Source organism: Microtus pennsylvanicus, chromosome 13 (assembly GCF_037038515.1).
Source record: "Microtus pennsylvanicus isolate mMicPen1 chromosome 13, mMicPen1.hap1, whole genome shotgun sequence".
Lineage (NCBI taxonomy): Eukaryota > Metazoa > Chordata > Mammalia > Rodentia > Cricetidae > Microtus > Microtus pennsylvanicus.
The window spans coordinates 24,844,224-24,870,103 of record NC_134591.1 but is presented as its reverse complement, the minus strand read 5'-3'; the positions used below and the strand labels follow the sequence as shown (position 1 = coordinate 24,870,103).

Sequence of the window (25,880 nt, the reverse complement as noted above, 5' to 3'; positions counted from 1 at the left end):
TGAGAATGGGTAAGTACGTGGGAAGCTGACACAAGGCTATGATGCTGAAAAAGTCGACAACAGAGAAACCTTCAGGTTAGCCCCTCATAAATACTAGCCACTTAGTAAAGGAGGGGCAGGACACAGCCTTTTCTCCCCGGGTCTTCACAACACTCCAAAACCTCTTTTTCCACCCCAAGGAGTCCTATTTTGGGGCTGGCCCAGGAAATTCACAGAATGGGGAAACATGGTGTGTGCCCTGCCTTTTATCCCTGGGCCATCAGTACCCACTGTGCCCCAATTATCAATAGAAAGTTCTCAGCTTGGGAGACCTCTCTGTTCCACCACTGCTATAACCTTGGAAGGTTCCGTGAGGACAGAGTTTAGGTTATGGTCAATAGGAAGCCTAACCTTATCTACTTGCCTCAAGACCATGAGCACAAGGTTTATTGAGCTCTGCTGGGGGCAACTAGGAGGAACGGTGGTAAAAAGCTCTGCCTTCACCCAGCTTTTTAACCCATTAGAAAACGATGCATAAACAACAGTAATAATAGTAATGGGATAACTGCTTCTGCAGAAAGAAGCCGGGATAGGAAACGCTAGAGAAGGGTTGTTCACGGAAGCCAGGGTGAGATGGTGACGTTTGAACAGATACTAGAAGAAGATGCAACAGTGAGCCTCTGATTTGAGGGCAAGAGGGGCCGGGAGGGGGGGTGCGAGGGGTGCCCTTCGCGCAGAGCAGGCAAGTCGGTGCCGTGGCGCTAAGGTATAAAGGGGCACAGTGTTCTCAGGGTGCAGAGAAGGGGCTAGCCTGGATGCAGCAGGGCAAGAGGGCCGTGGGGATGAGGTTAGCATGGTCAGGGATTAGATGGAGTCCCGAAGGCAGCTGTAAGGTCCTGGGCGTTCACTCCGACCTGGAGATCCTCTGCGGACCTCGTGTGTCTCTCCCTGAGAGTGCTGGGGAGACAGAGGGGAAAGGGGGAGGGGTCACACCAACTGGCTGGGTTGCCCCTGAGGAGCGGCTTGGTGGAACTCAGAAGTGAGGGCTCAAGGAGAAGTGGGCTAAAAGAATGGTTTTGGTTTTTGCTGATGAATGGTTGTAGGGGGAAAGAGAGGCTCTTGGGACGACGGGTGACACCACCTCGGTTCTGTCAAAGCCTTGTCAGAATGAGGAGGGCCTGTCTGCCTGATTCCAGAGTTTTCGCAAGGAAAGACGAAGAAGCAATAGATGGGGCACGGGATGGGGAGGGGGGGTAAGAGCTCAGGTGCCCTTTGGCCTTCGAAGCTACCTGCCAAGCCCTGAACTTCAAAGAAAGAGACAGGAAAGGCAGCATTGAAAACACAGAAATAGACTTGAAAAGACTTGTTCCGAGTTTTCTCTCCCCTACCCCCTCTTTCTCATTTTTTTCTCTCCAAGTGACTGGCTTCCTTTATATCTGTCTCTTTCGTGCCTTTTTCCCCCTATATTCCTGTATTCCTGTATGCTCAGGCTACGACAGTCTGGATCTGACCCCAAGCCCAAACGGTCCCCTTTGACAATTGCCTATTTCAGGCTTGGTGAGGGGAAAGTGAAGGGATTTCCAGGAGGCTGATTTAATGAATTAACAGCAGGACAGAAGCCACGCCTACTCCCCTCGAGTGCACAAACCTCCAGGTTGTCTTACAGTACACACGGGCCTGACTTCTGTTTCAGCTTGGAGGGACCCAGCCAAGGCTCTGGGTGACTGTGTTTCTTAAATAGCCTCATTCCCAAGAAGCCCTCAGCTCACCTCTTTTCCTTCCAAGCTTCCTAGCCACCCCCTCACGCACCCTCCTGTAAGGACACTCAGCTGGTCCTCTTGTACATCTCAGATCAAATGAAACTATACTAAAATTGTGTACCAGGTTTGACGTAGGTGCCTCACGATCCGAGCCCAGTCTGCTATTTCCGAGACTTCTAACTATACAAATATCTGTGGCTATATAAAAAGACAACACCTTCAGGGTTTGCACCCCAGCAAAGGATATTTTTAAGGATGCTTTGAACCAGGCTAAAAAAAAATCGCTCCACGGCTCACCTTGAAAAGTATTCAAAGGTGTCTCGATTCTTTCTTGCCAGACACAAAGCGGTATGGCAGTCTCTTACGCCCATCCCTCCGTGCCCCCACCGAATTGTGGACCTAACACTTAGAGGCAATTCTGAGAGGATTCCCTGAAACTCAAGCACCAACCCAACAGGCTGAACCAAGCAGACCTTGCTTTGTCGGGCTCTCCCTTCCCCCTTCGGGAGTGTATTGCTGAGTGCTGGAGGTGGCCCTGGCTGAAAACTAACCCCTTCAGACAAGGGTGCCGTCATCAGCACTCTGAATGAGAGTAGTCACCAGGGCAGAACAGTGGGACTAAACATGATCAGGGGACAAACGTGAAGGAAAGAAACTGAAGAATTCCTTGCCAGCCTTGGCAGCTTTGCTAGGCTGCACGTGTGACTAAACCCCAAGAGAAAAAGGCCATAGAGCAGGTCCTTCTTTCAATAGCACAGAAACTGAGGAGACCCACTGCAGCTGAGGAAATAGCGACACACAAGATACACAGCACCCCGGCCCCACCAGCCCTTCCCACTCTATCTACCAAAGTTCTTGTAGAATTTGAGAAAGCCACACCAGGCATGGCCCACTCAGTGTTCAAAGATGTTCATGGCAAAGTAAGTGGCTACAGCCAGACGTGTTTGTGTGTCCATTTTTAAGTCACTTCTCTCTGGCACACACATCCACTGAGGAAGGAATCTTTTGAGCATGGGCAAGCCATGAGAGGTGCTGGGAAGAGCATCTTGTCTGCTGTGATATGTGACTTGAGGGCGTGATTGGAGCTAGGTTAGTCTACACAGGTTTGCTTTTTCCGCACCCTTGTCTACTTTCTTGCTGTGCCATATGTGGTTTTAAAGCGTGTTTGATCTTTTTATTGCATAGGCCTCAAATTGATCTGAGCTCAGAGGTGGATCCCACACACACGCCACAGTTAGCAGAAGCTGCAGGGAAATTGCTGAACCTCCTTTTGCCCCTTCTGGGTACGAAACACATGATCTGGGAACTTCTTGAGCTTGTCTTTCTTGCAAAGTAACCTCTTTAGGCTTAAGATTGCAGGGTCCTAAAGGACACCCTCCCCATCTGCTTAGTGCTCAGAGAAAACTCCACCCAGTAGCCAGGAAGTGCCCAGCATCGCACGGCAAGCTGGGCCACCACCACCAGGCCACCACCTACCTACCTACCTACCTCCTTCATATCCTTCTTTTTTCTTTTCTGTTCCTTTCCATGCTCGCTTTGACCTGCTCCTTTTCCTAGTCCCCAGAGTGTCTTTCCTTCACCCTTTTCTTTCCACAGTTTACCAGGGAGATTAAACAGAAGCCCAAGCTCAAAGCACTTGCCAGAATGAACAGCTGCCCGTCTCCTCACCCTTCCCATGCCTTGTGGCGTCTGAGTTAGTCAGTTTTCCATCACAGTGGCAAAGATTTGTTCTCACTCCCGGTTTCAGAGCCTTCATCCCTCATCATCTGGTCCCTTACCTTAGGACCAAGGGGAAGCAGAACATGATGGCAATAGAAGCCTGTGGCAAAGGCTGGTACTACTACACTTCGTCGTGCCTGGAAACAAAGAGAAGTAATGGGCAAACGCTAGAATCTAGTTATTCCGTGCAAACTGGAGATGTCCCTCCAATGCCTGCCACAGTGCCACCACCTTCACTGGCCTACCATCAATGTGAGGCCAGAAGAGGCACTCACAGACACAGTGGGTTGCTAATCGCCTCGATATCACTCACCCAATCAAGTCGCCCATCAAAGTAAGCTACCATGCACTCCAAGCCACATTCTAGCCTACTTTCTGTTTCTCATTCCACCCCCACCCCCCATGCCTGGAGAGCACAGTTGTGCAACACACTCACGGCCTAGACTTTGTACAATAGGAAATGTAGGTAAAGGCTGGCAAGATGGCCTCCAAGCCTGACAGCCTGCCTTCCAACTCCAGGACACATATGGTACCCTCTGATCTCCACATGTATGCCGCAGCATGCATATGCCTTCCCCAATTAAAAGAAAAAAGTTTTAAAAATGCAATGGGTTGAAACACAAAATAAATTCAAATCTATGAGCTTATAAAAAAAAAAGGGTTTTAGGTTAGTGGCCAATGAAGCTCTGAGCAGAAATGACCCCATCCTGTGTCACCTTCATATAGACCTGTACGTGTTCTATCACATCATTCTAACCTGTCATGATTCCCATACATGGGGAAAGGAGAGGCCTGGGTGCTCCCCTGCCATGCCTAGCCTTGGAGGACGCACTCTCCAAGAGAAACATTTTCATTCAATTTGCTTCTAACTTGAAAAACAGAATGAGATCCCTCGATAATACGCTGCTAGGTAACACAGCCAACCAAAAAAAAGCCCAGTAGAAAATTGTGGGACTGAGGATATTTTGAGGAACTCATCATGCAGGAATCTAGGCAGTAATCAGTTTAAAATGAGAATCTTTTGTACCTTGAATGTTCCCAAGGAAGAAAATCAAAGACTAAAAGAGGGAGATGCGCTGCGTCCCCCTAACCACTACACTTTGCATGCCTCTTCTGTGTGCTTATCACATGCATTTACCCATTAATTACGTCAATAATGAAGGCGAAACGAGGCGCTTCACTTGTGGCACAGCTCTTTACAGTGATTGCTTTGAGCATGGTATATATATATTTTTCCCCAGCACCTTTTCCCAAAGTGTCTCATCACCAACATGCTCGGTTGGTCATTCTCTGCCCTAAATCCCCAAGTGAGATCAGTTGCCGCCTTGACACTTTCGTCGCAGCTGACTCAGCTTCTCTGGAGAGCTGTGGTGTCTGTCCCTGACTCCTGGAAGCTGCAATAATGACAAACACTGGAAAACCAAAGTCAAGCCGAAGGATTGCTGGGCTTGGCTTTCCTTCCCAGCCATTGTCAAAAGCAAACCTGGGCGGAGCATCTAATTCCAAAGCAGCCCTGGATCTTCAGTCTCACTGGGAATCTCAGAGGTTGTGAGGGGAGATGTTTGATGTTTTCATGCATTTGTGAGCACTTGGGAGGGGAGACAGAGAGCCAAGTCCCACCCTTCCCCTATGGTTCAGCAGCTTGGAGCTTGCAGCTCTTAGGGAACCGGGCTGAGGTGTCCAAAGAGGTAAGAAAGCACCCTCCACATAGGCTGAAAGACATTTGGGGTGGATAGAGTCTGTGGTCCCTGCTGTGATGTAGCCTACATGGAAAGGCCACAGGCTGCGCTGGCAATCCTGCCTCCTTACTCTGTCTCTTTCCTGCCACTTTCTCTTGCTTCAGGGAGATTCAGAGAAAAGGCTTCGATTCTCCACAAGATTGCCAAGAAGAAATGCCAAGTGGATGAGAATGAACGGCAGAATGGGGCTGCCAATCATGTGGGTAAGTGAGAGATATCCTTGTCCTCCCCTGTGGGTAAGGGGAGGTGACACAGAAAGACAGGACCCAGTGTGGGCACCTCTGACTATTTACCAGCCAGGCCCTTCCTCAACAATGAAATGAGTCCCTCTTCTGCACCCAGGACCAGGCATGTATGTCGCCAAGGGGACACTAAGAAGTCCATGGGGAGTAGTAATTCTAACCAAATCACCAAGTGTTCTCTTCAAGAGGTGACAGGCGTGCACCCCCACACTGAGACAATGGGGATGTTCTACTGGGAACTCACCAAGTCCAGCTGGCCTGGGTCTGGAAAAGTCTGGGATAAAACCGGACTCTCTGAACATAGCGGACAATGAGGACTAATGAGAACTCAAGAACAATGGCAATGGGTTTCTGATCCTACTGCACGCACTGGCTTTGTGGGAGCCTAGGCAGTTTGGATGCTCAGCTTACTAGACCTGGATGGAGGTGGGGGTTCCTTGGACTTCCCACAGGACAGGGAACCCTGATTGCTTTTTGGGCTGGGGGGGGGACTTAATTGGGGGACGGAAATGGGAGGCGGTGGCGGGGAAGAGACAGAAATCTTTAATAAATAAATCAATTTAAAAAAATAAATAAATAAATTATAAAAAAAAAAAAAGAGGTGACAGGCGCTTGGCTTCAGAAAGCCACCAAAAAAGAGACACAACCAAGTCATTAATGTTTATCCAGGGGTGGGAGTTCTGCTTCTGTACCCTTAACGGTGATCGGATTGTATATTTACTATACTGCTCTGTGCACCACCACCCCCAAATTACCACTCACCCCAACAGAATCCTTTAGAGTCCGTGCCATCTCCTCTTTCTTAAAAAATTCAGCAAGATCATGGCTGGGGAGGTGGATCAGCGGATAAAGCGCTTGCTCCATAAATGTGAGGACCTACGTCCAAATTCCCAGCACTCACGGAAATGCTGGATGAAAGTGGTGACCCCACCTGTAATCTCAGGATTTATAAGCCAGGGACAGAAGATTCCCCAGGGCAAGATAGCTAGCTAGACTAGACAAATTAGCAAGTTCTGGGTTCCCCCAAGAAACTCTGCCTCAGTAAATAAGGATTATCAACCTCTGGCCTTCATATACATGTGCTCAGGTACACAGACACACAGATACACACACACATGCATGAACACATGTACACATATGCTCACACCATACACATATACACACACACACCCCCAAAAAATAAAGTCAGGCAAAATCAGTCTAGGTCTGTCTTGGCTGACTTCTCTAGAACTCCTGTGTGACCAGATTGTGACATTCAGGCAGCTTATTTTAACTTGGGGCATCATGTTCCCTTTCTCCTATCTGTAACTATAATATAGCTCTCAATTCCAAATTCAGACTAAATTTAACCTAATCTGGATCCATGCTGTAAACGAAGCTATTGCCCAAGTGACTAAAATTATCTGCAGACAAATCTCAACAGTTTTGCCCTCAAAATACTCCATAGACGACTTCCTGCCTCTCCTACCATCCTGAATTCTAGCCCAGGCAAAATTTTCAGCCAAGGAACAGACAATTGAGTCAATTGAGTATTTATGAAGAACATGGACAGGAATCAGTTCAAATGTGGACCAAGATTGGGCTATGAATTACAAGATTTCACATGACCCCCTCTGCTTCCCTGAGCACATTCTCTTAGAAGGAGCAGAGTTCGGGTTTTGTGTCAAGGTCAACGGGGAAAGTTATTGCCTGGTTACACTCTGGTTGTTGTGCGTGAGTTTTAGGTTCGATCCCAAAGGCAATTTTTTCTACTCCAGCTGTTGGTTTTTCTTTTGTGGGACGAAGTAGCTTGGAACAGAAGATTTATGTGGCTGGGTTCACTCCCAGACGGACTCTTGCAGACTAGTGACTGGAGACTTGGATTTAATCATCCGTAACAGAACTCCTAGGAACTCCACTGTTGACAGGGCCAGCGAAGGGCGTGGCAATCAAAAGGAGTGTGTATGGAAATCTATGCTTTCCAAAGTAACCCTGGGATTTAGCTCCCTATTGTCTGTGAGAGTAAATACTGTGGCTACAGGCACCCTCAAGTTAGAGGCTGTGTCTACCAGGTAGGCTCTTGTCTGCGTCTCTCCTGGACCACCCAAACCTCCTGTGGATCCTGTGATTCTGAAATCAAGTTTGGCCTCAGCAATCTGCTATGGGGGTGTGTCCCCCGGATTCTTAGCATGTTTTGATTTAAATAACTGGATGAAACATACTGAGATTACTCGACATGGTTACAGACAGCAGGACAGCCCACACCACTGACCAGATGAGTCACCGATGGATAGGGAGAACCCGAATTTCCATACTTTCCTTACCACCACCTGTGTCTCAGGACACCCCAACCGAATTCATGAGCATTTCCTTAGGATCTCCAGTACTTGACTGCTTCAAGCCAAACATTCTTATGGAGTTCTTTTTGTTGCTGGGGGGATGTAATAGGGTCTCACCACATAACCAGGCTGGCCTTGAACTTGTGCAATCCTCCTACATCTACCTACCAAGTGCTGAGATTTTAGGCATGTGCCCCACATAACTCTCTATTTTCTCATGCACTAGTGGCAGAAATATTTGGTCCTTCTGAAATTGCTAGAGGAAAAAAAACAAACTTCTGTTCTTCTATGAGCATCCCATTGCTCACATCTGGCACAGCCAAGCAGACTGCTGTCCGGCAGCCCTGACTCCTGACTTAGCACCATACAAGCATTGCCTTCTGACCCTGAACAGAGTTGGTGCCCATGCCCATGGAGCCCAGCGTAGAGCGTTGGACCACCCAGAATGTATGTAGTTAATGAGAGTTGTGGCCCTCCCAATACAGGTGCAGAGAATGGAACCCAGTTCTCGGAAGGAGTAGTGGGTGCTCTTGACTGCTGAGCCTTCTCTCTGACCTCAGTGAAAGACTTTCTACTTCACACCCTCTTAAATTCATGTTAAACCTAATGGGGCCTGAACAGTGGCCACCTGGAGGTGCTTCTCTTAGCCCTGAAAAAAAAATCTTTAAAAAAAATCTTGCAAAAGGCCATTGTGGTGATGGCGATCCAGATGGTTCCTTTTTGGCTTGTCAGCTCCGCCATGGCTCTGTTCCGATTGCTTTCCGTACACTTTCCTACCTTTCTGCAGCAGGGGCAGTGAGGGCAGCTATAGTAATGGTGGTGGTGGTGGTGGCTGTGTTAGCGGCACGGAAGTTCTACATGTGAGGAAACAAATGTTGCAGAGGTTGAAGCATTTGCTGAGGGTCACGAAGTGTAAGCTGTGGAGTGAGAAACACAGGGCCCATTTGGTTTCTGGTGTCACGGCGTCCCAGGGCCTGACCAGGGTCCTTGAGCCTCTTCTGCTTTCTCAGGAAAACATGACTGCACTTGCTGATCCATGACCTCTCTCTCTCTCTCTCTCTCTCTCTCTCTCTCTCTCTCTCTCTTCCTCTCTCTCTCATTCTCTCTCTCCCTCTCTCTCTCGCTCTCACTCTCTCTCATTCTCTCTCCCTCTCTCTCTCTCTCTCATTCTCTCTCTCCCTTTCTCTCTTTCTATCTTTCTCACTCTCTCTCTCATTCTCTCTCTCACACACAATTTCTCTCTCTCTCGCTCTCTCTCTCTTTCTCTCTCTCTCTTCTCTCTCTCTCTCTCTCTCTCTCTCTCTCTCTCTCTCTCTCTCTCTCTCTCTCTCTCGTCACAGTCATCACAGACTTGAACCTTGTTGCTTGTCTCAGCTCCCCCTTGCTTTTCTTGGAACAGGACAACCAGTGCAGAATGTGCTATGAGTGTTCTCAGGATTGTAAAAAGAGACAGGTGGCCAAATCCTACTTCCCAGTGCCCCCTCCTCCCCTCCTGGCACTGGCAGTTTTGTAGCGTGGGGACTGAGAGTAATAGAGCTGAAAGCAGTGCCCGCCTGGCCATCAGCCAAAATGAACCATTCAGTTCACAGAGGAGATGTCCCAGCCCAGAGGAAAGGAGGCCTGCCGGAGATGCCAGGCTGAAGGTCACAGAGCATAGCCTAGGCTATGGTACCATGACCAGTATCCCTTCTGGGGCGGAATGTGTTGTCGCACTAGGGATCCAGCTATCTCACAGTCTGCATCTAAATGTCAAAGATATGTATTCATGTCCTCGCATAGCCTGTCACATATGGCAGCTGATGGGATCTCCAGTGGAGTCGTGTGTGGTGGAAAGCAGAGCTTAAGGCAAATGATGAAAGCCTTTACTGGTGTCCAACACCAGCGCGGGTCTCAGATGCCTCCTCACCTTGCATCAGTGTTGTCAGTGTTTTAGAACATTCCTTCCAACACGACCCCTTTGGCCCATTGGTTCTGATCATTCTCCTTGTGTTTAAATTTATGCCACAGAAAAAATCGAACTTCCCAACAGCACAAGCACGGAGGTGGAGATGACACCGTCGAGCGAAGCTTCGGAACCCGTGCAGAACGGAAACCTCTCCCACAGCATCGAAGCCACAGATGCCCCGGTATGATGCCTGAGCGTGACAGTACAGGCTGTTTGGTGGCCCAGCTCCCGGCTGTGTGGCCACCAAGGAGTTGATTCGTGTATGTGTGTCCTTCCTAGGGCCTCAAGTGGGGGAACTCTTTGTGCATTGAACAAACATGCAAACTGTCTATGGGCGAGGGGAAGGGCAAGTATATCTGAGGCTGGGGATGAAGATGCGCAGGCTAATATATGACCAAGCTTGATGACTGTGTCTTCAAAGGCAGTGCTAAAGCTCACAGTCTTCGCTCCTCCCCGAAGACCTCTTACCTCAATGGTTGAAAGTAATACTCGTTGGCCCCACCCACTGCTCAATCACAACCAATGAACCGTTCCTCCTAGAAGTAATTAATGATACCTAGCATTTCTCCAACACCTACAACTTGCCTACACGTGGTGCTAGGTGCTTTAAGAATGTCCATCCTCATACCTCCCAGCTGATGGTACAGCCACCGGTGCAGCTGGGGAAGCCGAGCTGGGTGAGATGGTTAACTGGGTGACCTAGTTGTGAGGCATGAGCTGAGACTCTGTCTCAGGTTTGTCTAAATGCATTGCCTGGTCTGCTTCTACCAGAAGCACTGCCTGTAGACCACGGCTGCTCACACAGTGGGCAGAATCATGTGGTGCTTACTAGATACTTGAGGCTTGTCCTGATCCAATAAATCGGAACTTCAAAAGCATGGGGCCCCAGTTTTGCATCTCATCAGGTACCCTCCATCAAAGCTCTGCAACAGGGGCAATCTGCCCTCTGGAGGGTGGGGGGGAGAAATGTTACTTCTCACCCATTGCCCTGATCTCTAAGAGCAATTTAGAGGGAGAGTCTCTCTGTTTATCTGAAGAGAGCCCAGCTCTGCCTGCCCTTGTATCCTCTGCCTTCCAGCTTCTCTCCCTCCTGCCCAGAGCCCTGGGCTGCCACCACGTCAGCTCAGCAGTGATCTGGCAGAGTGGCTTCTGTCCACATGGATGAGCAGCATGTGGTGGCAGGGGGCAAGCCCCAAGGACATCTGGCTGCCCTTGGGGCTGGCACGGTCACAGGTGTGCAGAGGAACACCTTATCGCCACGCCACTCCATCTGGCTGGCTGAGGGACATCTGTGTCCCTTTCAAGGGAGGACCTTGCTGCAGGGGAGCGAAGGACTTGCTGACCTCTGTCCATGGTGCTGCCCCAGGTCTCAGTGCAGGGAGACGGCACAGATTTGCACAGATTTGCATGCTGTGCTGGCTCGACTGGAGAGCAGTCCAGCTCTCAAAAAGTCATTGCTGTCGCTGACTCCAGGGTGACCTGCTGATGCATTTCAAAGCCATGAGAAAGTTGCCAACCTGACTGTGCGCTCCCTTCCTCCTCCTCCTCCTCCTCCTCCTCCTCCTCCTCCTCCTCCTCCTCCTCCTCCTCCTCCTCCTCCTTAAAGCACAGGTCCTGAAAATACTGCCTCATTGGTGCTATTGTGAGAGCTAAATGAGCCCTTGGCACTGAACCCCATGCTGTCTACTTACATCGGATGCCCAAACTTGCTGCTTAAACAGCATTCACCCTTCCTTTAAGGATTCCTTATAGATAAACGTGAAAACGGTTGTATATGTATACACAAGATATATTTAAGTCAGCCAACAAATGTTGGGTGGTTAATAATGTTCCAGAGTGATCATGGACGTCTCTGTGCACAGTGCTCTAGAAGCCTGCCAAAAAAAATTGATCTTACCTGGGAAAGATATGAAAACTGTAGGACATGTAATATGTTAGCTGGGCGTTGATGAATGGGAGGAAGTTGTCTCTCTGAAAGGAAAGAAATGGAATGGCGACCTGTGCAGGTGTCTGAAAACTCATGTTTGCTGATTGCTGTATAAGATGGTAGAATGGGAGACTAGAAAGCAAGCTAAGGAGATATAAGCCAAAAAGGGTAAACTAGCTTGAGGTCTTTCACCCATCCATCAGATCAGAAGGCTCTCCGTGTTCATCTGGGTCAGACAATGCCCACATGTTCCAGCAGGGCTGAGACTAATAGCCACAGGGATACAGGGAGCAAGGGAAGGTGGTGGTAAAGGGGAGTGCAGTGGCTCCTGGAACACCTTGCTGAAGAGGTGTCCCTCAAACTGAGTGTGAACCTGTGGAAGGAGCCTGTCAAAGGCATGGCACCATGAGGCAAAAAATGAGTTCCCCTTGTTTGGAGACAGCATTCCTGAGACAGCAGCAGGGCAGCTAGCCTTCAGACAATGGGATGTTGGTTCTTCTTGGGCAGAACCAAGCCACTGGGCATCCCAGATGTGACTGGCCCTGCCAGAATGCCCCTGAAACTGCATCTAGACTGTATTTAAAGCAATAGTGAGACAGAGAGATCCCTAGGGGTTTGATGGAGGGAAAGGATTGCTGGTGCTTAGGTCAGTACAGTAGACCTGGGAGAAGAGATAAGTGCCCATCATGAAGCATGCTGTATATTCGGTCCAGTTCTCAGGAGTGAGGAACCTTGAAGGGTTTAGGGAGCAATGGTAACCTTTGGATGTTTTTCGGGAAGATAGCTCATCTTGTTCAAGAAAGAACAGGTGGCTGAAGATGTGGGTTGGTAGCAGAGCAATTGCCAAGGATGCACAAGGTCCTGGGTTCCATCTCTGGTACCACAAAAATACGGGGAATGGTATAATAGAAAAAGACCAGACACAAAAAAGCTAGACCCAGCAATACCACTTTGGGGTATATACCCAAAGGATGCTCAATCATACCACAAGGACATGTGCTCAACTATGTTCATAGCAGCATTGTTTGTCATAGCCAGAACCTGGAAACAACCTAAATGCCCCTCGATTGAAGAATGGATAAAAAAAAAGTGGTACATTTACACAATGGAGCACTACACAGCAGAAAAATATAACGACATCTTGAAATTTGCAGGCAAATGGATGGATCTGGAAAACATCATATTGAATGAAGTAACCCAGACCCCGAAAGACAAATATCATATGTACTTACTCATAAGTGGTTTTTAGACATAAAGCAAAGAAAACCAGGCTACAATTCACAATCCCAGAGAACCTAAGAACAATGAGGACCCTAAGAGAGACTTACATGGATCTAATCTACATGGGAAGTAGAAAAAGACAAGATCTCCTGAGTAAATTGGGAGCAGAGGGACCATGGGAGAGGGTTTAAGGGGAGGGGAGCAGAGAAAAATGTATAGCTCAATAAAATCAAAAAATAAAAAGAACACAGAAGCCTAGGAATTATTGTGTTGGAGTCCGTAGGCCAATTTGGCCTGTCGCCTGCGTCTATATGATCCAGAGGGCTAGAATGGTTTGTATATTTCAAAAATGTTTTTGTGAAAAAGGGAAGCAGGAGCATATGGAACAGGGACCATATGGACCCCAAAGCCTGAAATATTTACTGTCTAGCCCTTTGTGGAGCGCGGGGGAGGGGTACTGCTTGTGCCCAATATAGACCATCTGTAGTCTTTAAAGAGAAAGCTCTCCTATACCGATTTGGCACAATCCTTGGTGTGTTACGTGAAAAGGCACCGTGCCAAAGTGTATCCTAGATTGTGAGATACAACGAGACGCCGATGCAGAAGGAAGAGGGGGATCAGCATGCAAGCCTTTGCTTGCAGTGCTGCTGGAGACATTAGCTGTGTCAGTTACTTCCAGAGGCTTTCGATATGTCCCCTTCTGCAGGTTTTGCATTTTGGACCAAATAATTGTGTTGCCTAGTCAAAAAAAAAAAACAGAGTAATAACAATAAAAATAATACTGGGTTAAATTAGGAACGGGGATGGAGCTCGGTGGGTAACATGCTGTTTCAGAGCCAGAATTAAGAAGCTATAACAGAAATTGACCATAGCAAGTAAACAGGAAAACGGTGGGGGTGGGGGGGGACACTGTAGAGAAGGCTGAGGTTGCCTGACAGGAAAGACTGGATGATGGGTTGAACTAGGGTTACAACTCCAGGGCAAGAAAAAGCAAGGTTTGCAGTCCCCACTCTCTAGCCTCCTCACATAGATTGGCAGAAGTGACTCAGCATCTCTGTTTTGCTAGTTCTGTGTCTTTCTAAGCTGTATTTTTATCCAGTTCCATGACAAGGGAGGTTTGCATCCCCACTTTAGTCATGGGAATTCTGAGCCCATGCTGCACACCCATTGCTGGTATTCTCCTAAGACTTTAGCCTGTCTCCTTAATTGGCCTGCTATATTTCAAAAAAAAAAAATCTCCACTTACAAGTTAGTTGATCTCACCTTGACACCTTGGCTTAGAAGTTTCACCAGCACAGACATTCCATGGCCCCTGGCTGGGAGGAGCATCTGAAAAAAATACCCTCATGGAGCAGATGCGCCTTGTGTGGCAGAGTCCCTGCTGCGTGCTAATCTGTGCAACTGCAGAGGAACGCAGCCTTTTCTACCCTTGAGTACTATTCTCTTTTCTTCACCTGCCCTCCCAGTGCTGGACAGAGAAGAGGACTGGAGATGCCATAGATCTGCATCCCACCCAGATTTCCAGTGTGGGTAGTTTCCCCAGGCATAGACAGATAGACAGACACTAACCTTTTCTTCCATTTGAATTTTGACAATCTGTGGACAGCTTGCCTAGTGCATATGAGGGGCCTCTGGATAGGATCCCTAGAACTAGGGATTTGAGGGGACCACCTAGCTGCATTTTAATCTTGCAAATCTAGACAATGCCCAGGTGTTGTCCCTTGGCCGCATGCCCTGTGATGCTGCCACTTTGCCGCAGCTGCATGCTCACTGTTGTGATGCAGCTAAACCCTGCAGATACACTCAGCAGAGTTCAGGATCTAGCTAAAGAGCTCCCTGGTTTAAATTACGCCTGCTTTATTTTTTCTTTGAGATAGGGTCTCACTATATAACCGTAGATGGCCTGGAACTCACTGTGTAGTCCAGGCTGGTCTCGAACATACAGAGATCCACCTGCCTCTGCTTCCCTAGTGCTGGGATTAGAGGCGTGAGTGATCATGTCTGGCAGTGCACCATAAAGCAACTTTTTTTCTGTGCTCAACTCTGATTTGATTTTGCCTGAGATTTCTCTGTCCTTAGGATTGTCTTAATTGTTCTTGTTTTAGTTGTGACACAGGTACATCCAGGGGTAAGGCAATTTATGTAAGAAAATTACATCCTTGGATATAAGACTGGGAAGGATGGATGGATGGATGGATGGATGGATGGATGGATGGATGGATGGATGGATGGATATGTGGTTGGATGAATGGATGGATGGATGGATGGATGGATGGATGGATGGATGGATACATGGATGGATCAGTGGACAAATGGATGGATGGGTAGATGAATGAATGAATAGATGGACAGACAGATGAATGGATGGACGAATGGATGTGTAGGTAAATGGCTGGATGTGTGGATGGATGGATGGATGGATGGATGGATGGATGGATGGATGCATGGATGGATGGATGCATGGATGGATGGATGCATGGATGCATGGATGGACAAATGGATGGACAAATGGATGGACAAATGGATGGATGGGTAGATAGGATGGATGGATGAATAGATGGACAGACAGACGGATGGACAAATGGATGTGTAGGTAAATAACTGGATGGATGGGTGGATGGATGGATGTGTGGGTAAATAGATGGATGTGTGGATAGATAGATGGATAGATGAACAGATGGATGGATGTGTGAATGGATGTGTGAGTGGGTGGATGGATGCATGCATGCGTGGGTGGATGGATGGATGGATGGATGGATGGATTGATGGGTGGTAGATGGATGGATGAGTGGATGTGTGGATGGATGGATGGATGGATGGATGGATGGATGGTTGGATGGATGGATATGAGGGTGGATGGATTGATGGGTGGTGGATGGATGGATGGATATGAGGGTGGATGGATGGGTGGATGGATGGGTGAATGGATGGATGGATGGATGGATGGATGGATGGATGCTATGCAGAATGAAAAATAGACATAGGGTCTGTACAATGCAGGATCTTTTCTTACTTCCTAACCTTATAATTGGAGTATTGCCATACTGTGTTAAAGCTGTCTTCTTTCATTTTGTAGCAGCTCTGATGTACTTCTCCTTAGGGCTGCCTCCCCTTATCTCAATAGAGTTTTCAAGACCTGCTTTCTCCAAGCCCCACTGGGTGACTAAGTAAAGGATAAATAGAGAAAATGTAGTAGAAGCGGCTGTGTGTTTAAATGTCTCCCTTTGGGGCTGGAGAGATGGCTCAGAGGTTAAGAGCACTGCCTGCTCTTCTAAAGGTCCTGAGTTCAATTCCCAACAACCACATGGTGGCTCACAACCATCTGTAATGAGGTCTGATGCCCTCTCCTGGCCTTCAGGCATACACACAGACAGAATATTGTGTACAAAATAAATAAATAAATATTAAATGTCTCCCTTTAAAAGAAAAGAATTAAATGCTTAAAAATATCTCCTGCCTCTTAAATTTAGGTTTCCAAGGGTGCTTTAGAAAAACAAAGTACCGTTTTCAAAGTTTGTCACTCATCGCAGATTGGTGCTGCTGTGACCTGAGGGCTCCCTGGACAGACTTGACAATGCAAGTGGCTCAGACTGTCAGGTGTAAGAAGAATGTTCAAAAATCACCTAGGCAGGTGGTGCCTGGAATCCATATTTTCTGTTTCTTCTAAAAAAAAAATGTTACCCTTAACATAACAAAAGACATCTCTTTCCATGGTGGTGAGGTCCAGCACAGGGACCCCACACTGTCCTGCTAGTCAGTGGGTAGGCACATGGATGGAGTAGATCAACCACTGCGGAAGTTCAGGAACAACTTCACTTTCACCTGCTAGTAAAACAGTCCATCTCCTGGAACATCCATGGGGCACAGCGAGAGGATTCTATTAACCATGAGATGGTGGGAGAAGATAGCCAAATGTCACTGTGAAGGCAATGGGAATACTAAGGATTCCCCAGTCCTTCTTGCTGGGTGACTTTCTTATAAAAGAACCCGTTTGTGTCAGAGAAAATCCAACAGCAATCACAAAGCAGGCAAAGCTTAAGGCCTTTTGCTGACTAGGCCATTTCCAGGACAGATAACATTTTTCTGTCAGTTTTATTTTTAACAAAAAATCGAGATCTGTTTCCTACATCTGATGACCTGGATAATATTTACCAAGTACTTCAGATTCACTCAGAGGATATTTTAAACATGAAATATTATACAATTTAAGACTCTTGAAAATCTTCATAAATTTGAATATTGACAAAGAATTATACCTTGACTGAGAACCATGCTGTTAAGAATTTACTCTCTGAGGAATTTTGAGAATATCTGTTCATCCTTCAAATGATACATTAGTAACTGACTATCAATAAAAGAGTGGAAAACTTCATTACCACTCTGAGGAAAAATGCCAACATTAATATACAGTTTCTATGACTAATTCTGATCCAATTGATAATGAGGATAAAAAGGAGTTTGCGATTATTTTCATGATTCTCGAGTTAACTTCTCTGTGGATAAATCTTTTATGAACGTGTCAGCAATATTTATAAATCCCTGAAAAGACACCAAAGCCAGTTTGCAGCAATGCAGAGAAATCTATCTTGTCTGTGGCTTGTGCCTCAGAATCACGGAGACAAATGCGCAGCGAAGAAGAGCACCTGCATTTCAATGAGACCCTCATGTGCTGTTCTGCCTGGTCGGAAATGCCCCCTTGCCGTCCTGGAATGCTGTAGTTCAGACAGCTCTGTCATTCACTGAAGTGGATGTTGAAACCTTGGTTTTGCTTCAACATCTGGTACAAGATGAAGTTTTGGGGTTGCCACTGAACAGTGGAACCTTATTTTATATTTCATGTGCTAGATATCTGATGTTGGAATTTTTTTCTTCTACATGTAAAGCAGGCCATATGATGTCATTAGAAGGGAGTGAATGCCTCCCTACAACCTGCAGCAAATGTGTCCGGTGTTTAAGGAAACCTGCTTTCTAGTGAAAGATCAGCTCTGTCGGTTCAGAAGGCCAGGCAAATGTCTCAGATGGTGTGTCTCTCCTAAAACGGGATGCAGTGTGACTTCCTTTCGGCTTTCTTTGTGTATAAGAAACAAGGGCTAGGGACCTCGAGATTAAAGGCAAATTACAGAGGCTGGGGGATTTGGGGTAGAAACTATGAACGCAAGACCAGTGAGAATCTCAGAACACAAAAGTAGGTTGTTGTTCTAAGACTCAAACATGCGTGTTTAAAGAGCAATTGAAAAGCAGATTAAGTTACGCAAACATAATTTCTTTCAAAGCGAATCACGTACTCAACAATGACATGTTGGAAAGGAAGAGATACTCATGCGGCCATCATACTATTCTATCAGGCCATTCATAAAGAAATACCGTGGATGGGTTGACTTAGACAGCGCAAACTTGTTTTCCTCATGGCTCGGGGGGTTACAAGTTTCCATCCTCTGGTCAAGGCTCTCTTCCCGGCTCCTTAGTGAGGCCTCATGTGACTTTTCCTCAACCCATGCAGACCTGTAGGGGCAGAGGGAGACACAGAGGGGACAGAGAAGAACCAGGGGATAAGGGACACTCCAGGGAACAAGCACTATAGGATCTCTTGTTACAAGGATACCCTAATTACTTCCACAGAGTCCCTGTCCCCAAATACAGTTCCCTGGGTACAGAAAGACTTGACATACTTGCAGTGTTTTGTGTTTAGCCAGGACTTGATGCTTCCATTCAGATAACAAGTTTTCCTACATGACTGGTTTTCAGTCCCCTGCTCTAAAAAGTTTTCTTCTCCAGGACTTTCCTGGTTTTGTTGCCTTTTTACAGAGGAAAGGCAAATGCGTTTTATCCCTTGGAGGGGCAGAGTCTTACGGAAAACCATCCCAGAGTCCTGAGACGACTTCAAACATAACTCAGCATGCCTTGTTTGACAAACCCAAAAGCTGCAGTTTTGAGGTCCCAAAAGTTCAGATTCCATGGTGACTTGGAGATTTTAAGTTTGAGTCTGTGAAACCAAAATGAACCATAAGCCAGTAGTTAATGTTTATGTGGGTGTCTTAGTTAGGGTTACTGTTGCTGTGACGAAACACCATGACCAAGAGCAACCTGGGGAGGAAAGGGTTTCCTTCGCTCACAGTTCCATGTAACAACAGTCTAACATCAAAACCAGTGAGGCAGGAGCTGACAGAGGTCTTCAAGGGCGCCATTTCCGGACTTTTTTCCCCATGACTTGCTCAGCCTGCTCTTGTCTAGAATCCGGAACCATCAGCCCAGGGATGGCACCACCCACAATGGGTTGGTGGCACCACCCACAATGGGTTGGACCCTCCTCTATTGATCATTAACTTAAACAATGCCTTACAACCAGATCTCATGGAGGCATTTTCTCAGTTCAGGTTCCCCCTTTCAGATAATGCTAGCTTGTGTCAAGTTGACATAAAAGTAGCCAGGACAGTAGCCATGTGAGTTGATAAGAAAGTCTGTGGGAGGATGGAGCCAGTCAGTTTGCCCCATTTCCTCTGCCAAGCACAAGTGGACTGGTGCTTACATAAGCACGGGCCCCTGTGGAAGTCTCTCGAGGAATTCTACCAGGCAGTCGGTTGTTGACCATAGAGTTGGTCACTGTTTTAAAGAGTCCCTATGCACGGGGGGTAATGTTGCCTTGGAGAATACCAGCACTGGTCTTGTTTTTAAGTCTGCACAGAGCTCAGAGTCAAGGTGTCACAATATTGGGAGTCTTACCATCTGTTTAGAAGCTCAGATTCCGACAGAAAGTCCACTCAAAGCTAACAACTTCCTGAATAAAATAGTGGTTCTCCTTGGGGCTGTAGAATTTCCCCTTTTCGTTTACGGAGCCTTCCATTTATCTAAGAGAGAAGAAAGTTAGATTGTTGGTATCACTGCAGCCAACAAATGCTCAATAGATATTGGATGAGTGAACAAACAGATGGGGGAAATCCATTGCAGTTTTCCACTTTCATATCAAATAATTGAATTGTAGGGCTTTATTGTTGGAAACCATATTATAATTCACCTAATCAAATTTCTTTCTCCTAGAAGAAATTATTTTCCTGACTATATTTTAAGAGTGATAACCATCATGGTTTAAATGTCTGATGTGTGCCAAACATTGTTCTAAGGACTTTGCACAAATTATTTCAGGCAGATCTTCAATAGCACCAATGTTGTAAAAGAACCTTCTAGAACAGAATTCCTATTTTAAACAGTTTTATGTCTGACTTCCTATTTCACGGGAACCACATGTTTACTGTGGCTTTCTGCAGCTGTCCCATCATTAGATAAGGTGCCATCAGGATGTCCCCTGGGAGGGTCTTACAGGCCCACTGCCCAGACCCACACACCTTTCACCAGTTCCCATGGAGACCTACTTTGAGAGATGATGCGTGTTACCAAAGAGCTTCTGTTATTGCTTTGGGCATGAAAAGGGAGGCAGGTAGTCCCAGGATAGTGAAGGTGCTGTTTTCCTGTGAAGTCTTCCTTCGGGGCACCATGACCTTCAAACACCGAATGAGGCAGAGTCTGAAACTGACCCAGCTCCCCTTTCAGCCCTTGCTGACGTTAATCCCAGGAAGGTTTATTATTGTAAAGGGTTTTATTCATTTTCTACAATGTTCCCTGGATAGCCATTTTAAAGGTAGCGAAAATGGGATTATCCACTGTTATAGGAGTCTGGGGTGGCATCAGGCGATGAAGCCCACATAAAATCTCCTTGTTGGGCTTGGCTGCCATGTTCCCCACTTCAGCAACCTGGGAAGCACTGGTGGGGAGGTGCTGGTTTTGAGAGCACAATATTCACTGGTGTCTATAGTACCTGCATTTCATTTTTTCAGTATTTTAAAATGAAAACATATTTATGCCATTTTCCCTCCCTTCCCTTCCTTCAACATTTCGCATGTTCCCCACAAATACCTGACCTCTTTTTCTTTGCTGTTGTTACATATATTGTGTGTGCATAAATCCATAAACACAACTTGCTCGGTCCATTCAGTGTTACTCATATATTAGTGGTTTCGGGGATGACCATTTGGTATGGATAACAGCCAGGGGGCTCACCCCTGGAGAAGACTATCTCTTCTGCTCTCAGCTTTCTTCAGTGCCTGTACTTTGTCTACAGGCGGGGTCCCGTGAGCTTCCCCTTCATGTTAGCAACTAGCCAGCACTCAGTGCTTTGGGATCATCCAGTTTTGCCTCTTCTTTTAAATGCAATACACCCTGGAAGCAGGAGCACTAGATTTTTCATGATTCGCTTCATAGCTAAAGGCCCTTGGGAATCTGCAGATGAGAGCAGAGGCTCCCTGAGAAATCTGGAAAGTGGAACTTGTGAGTCCTGACTCTGCCCCTGCCTTCCCCGTCTCACTAGATCTGTGGGCTAGTGCAACACCCATCACTTAGGAAGCTAGTTAGAGGTGTGTATGTGTGTGTGCGCGTGTGTGTGTGTGTGTGTGTGTGTGTGTGTGTGTGTGGTCAGGATTTCTCCATACAGCCCAGGCTGTCCTGTTACTCACTATATAGCCCTGACTGACCTTAAAGACTGGGATCCTCCTGGCTCTGCCTTCCAGAATCCTGGGATTAAAGGTGTAAACCCCCATGCCCTGCTGAGTAAGGTGTCTTCCTCTAAGATTTGTTTTATTTTTTTTTACTCTCAGAGATTACAGGGTCCTAGAGATCTAGTCAGTAGCCTAGTTATGCAGGACCCCACCTGATTGCAAACCATGCTAAGTCTTTACATCAAAAACCACTTGGATTCTTTCTGGCTTACACATCTCTAGCCAGCTCTCCTTGCCGTGTTTCCTAGGGACGCTCTTCAGACACTTTAGGAGGCAAGAACGGGTCATCACAAGGTCAAAGCTGGCATGCCCCAACTCCAGGAAAACCTGACAACTCATTGCCCTGACCTCAGTGGCCTGTTGCTTGGAGCCAAGCCTAATGCAAGTGGTGTATCTCCTGCTCAGGCACAGACAAAAGGGGCCCTGAACTTGGCACAGCGTGTTCTTCCACAGTCTCTAACCAGCTTGCAAGCTGTTGCCCTTCGAATCAGAGCAGGATTTCCTTGGCAAGAAGACAAAAAGGATTTCTTCTGAAGTGTCCTGACAGCTTGCTCCTGAGGCCCCTCTCACATCCATCCCAGGGTTCCGGACCCTGTCATTTTCCTACAACAGGAACTGGTCCCTTGAAGAGTGAAGTTTTCTGTTAGCCCAGCTTAAATCACACCTGGTCCACTCCGGCCCTAGCAACAGCCTCCTTAAACGCCATCCTTGGACCCTACACAACACAGCTAATTGTTTGCGCTGGACACTCGTGTGTTTAGAGCTTGGGCGTCCAAACGGACAATTATTTTCTGCTCTTCGCTGGCGGCGCTGCCTGCCTGGTGACTTTGGCAGATGGAGAAAAGAGCTAATCCGTAGGTTACAAGCAGAAGGGTTATTGATGAAATGTCACCATCTGTCGGTGTCATTAAAATGATATGAGTCACAACGACTTGCTTTTGTCTTTTCTCAGAAAAAAAGAAAGGGTAGCTTGGAGCTTAGAGAGAGGTTACTAAGTTGTGGAAGGCAGCAGAAAGGAGTGTGGTGAATTCATCGGATAGGCTGATTGGTGTTCAAGGAAGCCAGTCCTCAACTGGATTAAAGCCCCGACTTGGCATGAAGTGCCGTGCTCATGAAGACTGGCATAGTACGTCAACTCTCAGTGCCTAGTTCTTGAGTATCGACCAGGTGTGGAAGGGAAACTCACCCATTAGGTGACATGAGGAAGACCTCATCGGAAGAAAATGGAATATGCCCCAGCCTTTCTAGTCTTCACTACCGCATGGCACACAGATTATCACTCTTGTATCCAGATGGCACCATGGGTGCGTGAGCCCATAGGGATAGATGTCTCTGCGGGTCACCTCTCCTCCAACGATGGCATGATGAGGATCAGGAAGGGAGTCCTCATGAAAGGGTAAAGACAACGGTGGGTAGGATGGCTTCCATGTCACATTAGCAAAGGGGTTGGAGGGGCGAGGTGTGTGCTTGGGTAACCAAACTGTGCCAACTTCTTTACCTAATCCCCACAGTTCGCTCACATTTGTGCCTGAGGATTCCATGTTTCTTTTCTTTTCTCTTTTGGTTTTTCTAGACAGGGTTTCTCTGTAGCTTTGGAGCCTCTCCCGGAAATCTGTCTGTAGACCAGGTTGGCCTCAAATTCACAGAGATCTGCCTGCCTCTGCCGCCCAAGTGCTAGGAGTAAAGGCGTGTGCCACCACGACCCGCCTGGCACTTTGAGGATTCTTACCCACTGCGACAAACCTGTTATTTCCTGTCCTTTTCAACGTGGCTTTTTTGTTTGTTTTTTGTTGTTGTTTTGTTTTGTTTTAAACCCCAGAGAAGGTTGAAGGGTGCGTGATTTCATAAACCATGACAGGCCTTTTGTTTAGCCCTAATGAGTGCCAGTAAAGAAACTAACAGTACAGTAGTATTGCTGTGAATCTGTACATCTGGCCCAAACCCTTCCCATCTGCCACTTTTTAGGGACACAGACATTGAAGGAGCCGCCGCTGCCACCGCCACTGCTGCATGTGCGAGCCGTTCTGGAAGCCTGCAGGAAGCTCTCTGTGCTTTCTAAAGGAGGTGTCACTGCAGGGGCACCTATTGATTTGTTTAGATTCGGTGCTCCTGTTGCTGCGCTTCATTTCTGAACAAGCAGGGTGAGCGGCGATGGGTGGAGTCACAGCGCCCTACTAGTGACTCTGTGCCCCAGTCATGGACTAACGGTCATCCCGCTGGGCAGACTCACCTTTTGTCTGTCTGCCTCTGGGACTCGAGAGCTGCTAACCGCAGCAAAGGCCACTAGAGCGCAGGCAACGAGCTGCCAGATTAGAGACTGGGAGCTTGTACCCTGCCTCTGAGATGCCGGCCAGGGTGGATGTTAGACTAGCCTTTGGCCCCATTTCTCTGAGTCCTGAGGCGTGTGTTTGTGTAATGTGCCTTTAATGACGAGTTGGGAATAGCCACGCAAAAGCTGCTGAGTTTATTCTTGGGTGACTAGAGCTAGGACATCCCAGAATTAACACTGGACTGTTTCTGAAGTGAGCTTTGTGCGCCTAGTGAATAGCAGTTGCGGGGAAAGACAGGGGAGAGGGGGAGGTCAGGTGAAGAGAGGGATTTTAATTTTTTACCTGTCTTCTCCCTCCCAAGGAGTCCTAACCACATAACACAGTCCCAGGGAAAAGGAGATGGGGTCATAGGTCAATATATCAGCAGATATTATTAATCATAAAATGTTCATGAAGGGAGTTTTTTTTAAGGATAAGGCGGATTATATCAAAGTGCACTATGCGTGTGTATGCAAATGTCATAATAAAACCCATTACTTTGTACAGTTGAATATGAAGCACAGTTGGATCGAAAAGAAAGAAAGAAAGAAAGAAAGAAAGAAAGAAAGAAAGAAAGAAAGAAATGTCATGAGTAGTAACTATGGTCAATGTTGAATATCAGTTGATAAACATGAGAAGCCGTAAGATACTCAAAGAATGAAAAGGAAGTTCTACAGTGCTCTGGCGAACTGTTAGTTTTTGGGCCTCGGGCTGTGAAATATGGGGCGCTTCTAGAAAAAGAATGCTTGTGAAAGCAGCTGGGGTGGCTTGGGACAACCTTCTCTTGCTCTGCAGTCTATGTGACCCCCATCACTTCCCAAGCTTCTGCCTGTTTAAAGCTGCCCTCTTGTTCTACAGCAGGCCACAGAGACCACTGAGGAAGAGGATGACCAGCCCCTCAGCCTGTCCTGGCCATCCAACGCCCGCAAACAAGTCACGTTCCTCATCGTTCTTCCCATCGTGTTCCCTCTCTGGATCACCTTACCTGACGTCCGCAAACCTGTGAGTGCAGCTCTGTTGAGACCCTTGTTTTAAAAAAAAAAATGTATGGTAGCCACTGTAGTCCATTTCCAGTTGTGTGCATGTCTCTTCTCATACATGCCTGGAACTTCAGTCACAGTGATTGTGTAGTGACTAGCAAACCTGAACCACCCCAGAACTTAGGCGTGTAAAACAACCACCATTTTATTCCGTTCACAGATCCTTCGGGAGGGAAATTGAAGTGGGGTGCTCTGGGGATGCTTTACCCCTACCCCACCAAACCTGGGACTCCAGCTAGAAAGACTTGCATGGTTAGGGGGGTGACTCACAGCTGAGACCTGTAGTCACCTTCTTTGCTAAGGTTTTTGGCACCTGGTCAGAGATGGGTTGAAGGCTGGTTGTCTATCAGAGTACCCAAACACAGTCTGTCTCTGCACTTTGGTTCCTCACAGCATGGTGGCCCCAGGTTAGCCCAATGTCCTACATAAGAGGTTAGGGGAGCATTCTAACAGTAGAAGACAGAAGTTAGGTGGTCTTTGGTTTCCTTGACTCTGAAGCTATGTACTGACAATTCTACTGGCCAAAACACCCATGAACCTGCTGATATTAAAAATGTAACAGTAGCTGGGTGGTGGTGGCACACACCTTTAATCCCAGCACTCTGAGTGTGAGGCCAGCCTGGTCTACAGAGTAAGTTCCAAGACAGCCGGAGATATATGAAGAGACCCCGTAATTTAAAAGGGGAGAGGACAGTTCACCTACAGGCAAGAAAGGTAATTCAGGGGTTAAGAGCACACGCTACTCCTAAGTAGATCTGAGTTCAGTTCTTAGCAACCACACTAAGTGGCTGACAGCCATTTGTAACTTCGGCTCTGGAGATGCCTTCTTCTAGATGCTGAGGGCAGCTGCATTCAGGCATGTACAAACCCAAGTGTAGATACACACATATACCACAATTTTTAAAACATGAAATCTTAAAAAGAATTAACCTAAAATATGCCAGTGCCCGGTGCCATATGAATTGCTTAGTGAAAAAAAAATGGCCAAAAGCTTGAAATAATCATAACAATTTTCTCTTAGGGGGCATAAGGTTTCAGCTGGGTGGTGGTGAACACCTTTAGTCCCAGCACTCAGGAGGTAGAGGCAAGCAGATCTTTGTGAGTTTGAGGCCGACCTGGTGTACTCAGTGAGTTC

At 47.1% G+C, this 25,880-nt stretch overlaps 1 protein-coding gene across 4 annotated transcripts in view; it reads left to right on the top strand.

The window, feature by feature from the left end:
• The window catches only part of Slc24a2 (solute carrier family 24 member 2), a 237,039-nt gene that overhangs the window by 192,225 nt on the left and 18,934 nt on the right, over window positions 1–25,880 (top strand). For 3 of the 4 annotated variants that reach the window (XM_075946778.1, XM_075946777.1, XM_075946775.1), the window contains 3 exons: window positions 5,302–5,400; window positions 9,765–9,883; window positions 24,564–24,707. In XM_075946778.1, the coding sequence (XP_075802893.1) occupies window positions 5,302–5,400; window positions 9,765–9,883; window positions 24,564–24,707 (362 nt within the window). The remainder of the gene's footprint in view (window positions 1–5,301; window positions 5,401–9,764; window positions 9,884–24,563; window positions 24,708–25,880) is intronic. The other variant, XM_075946776.1, reaches the window with a different exon arrangement.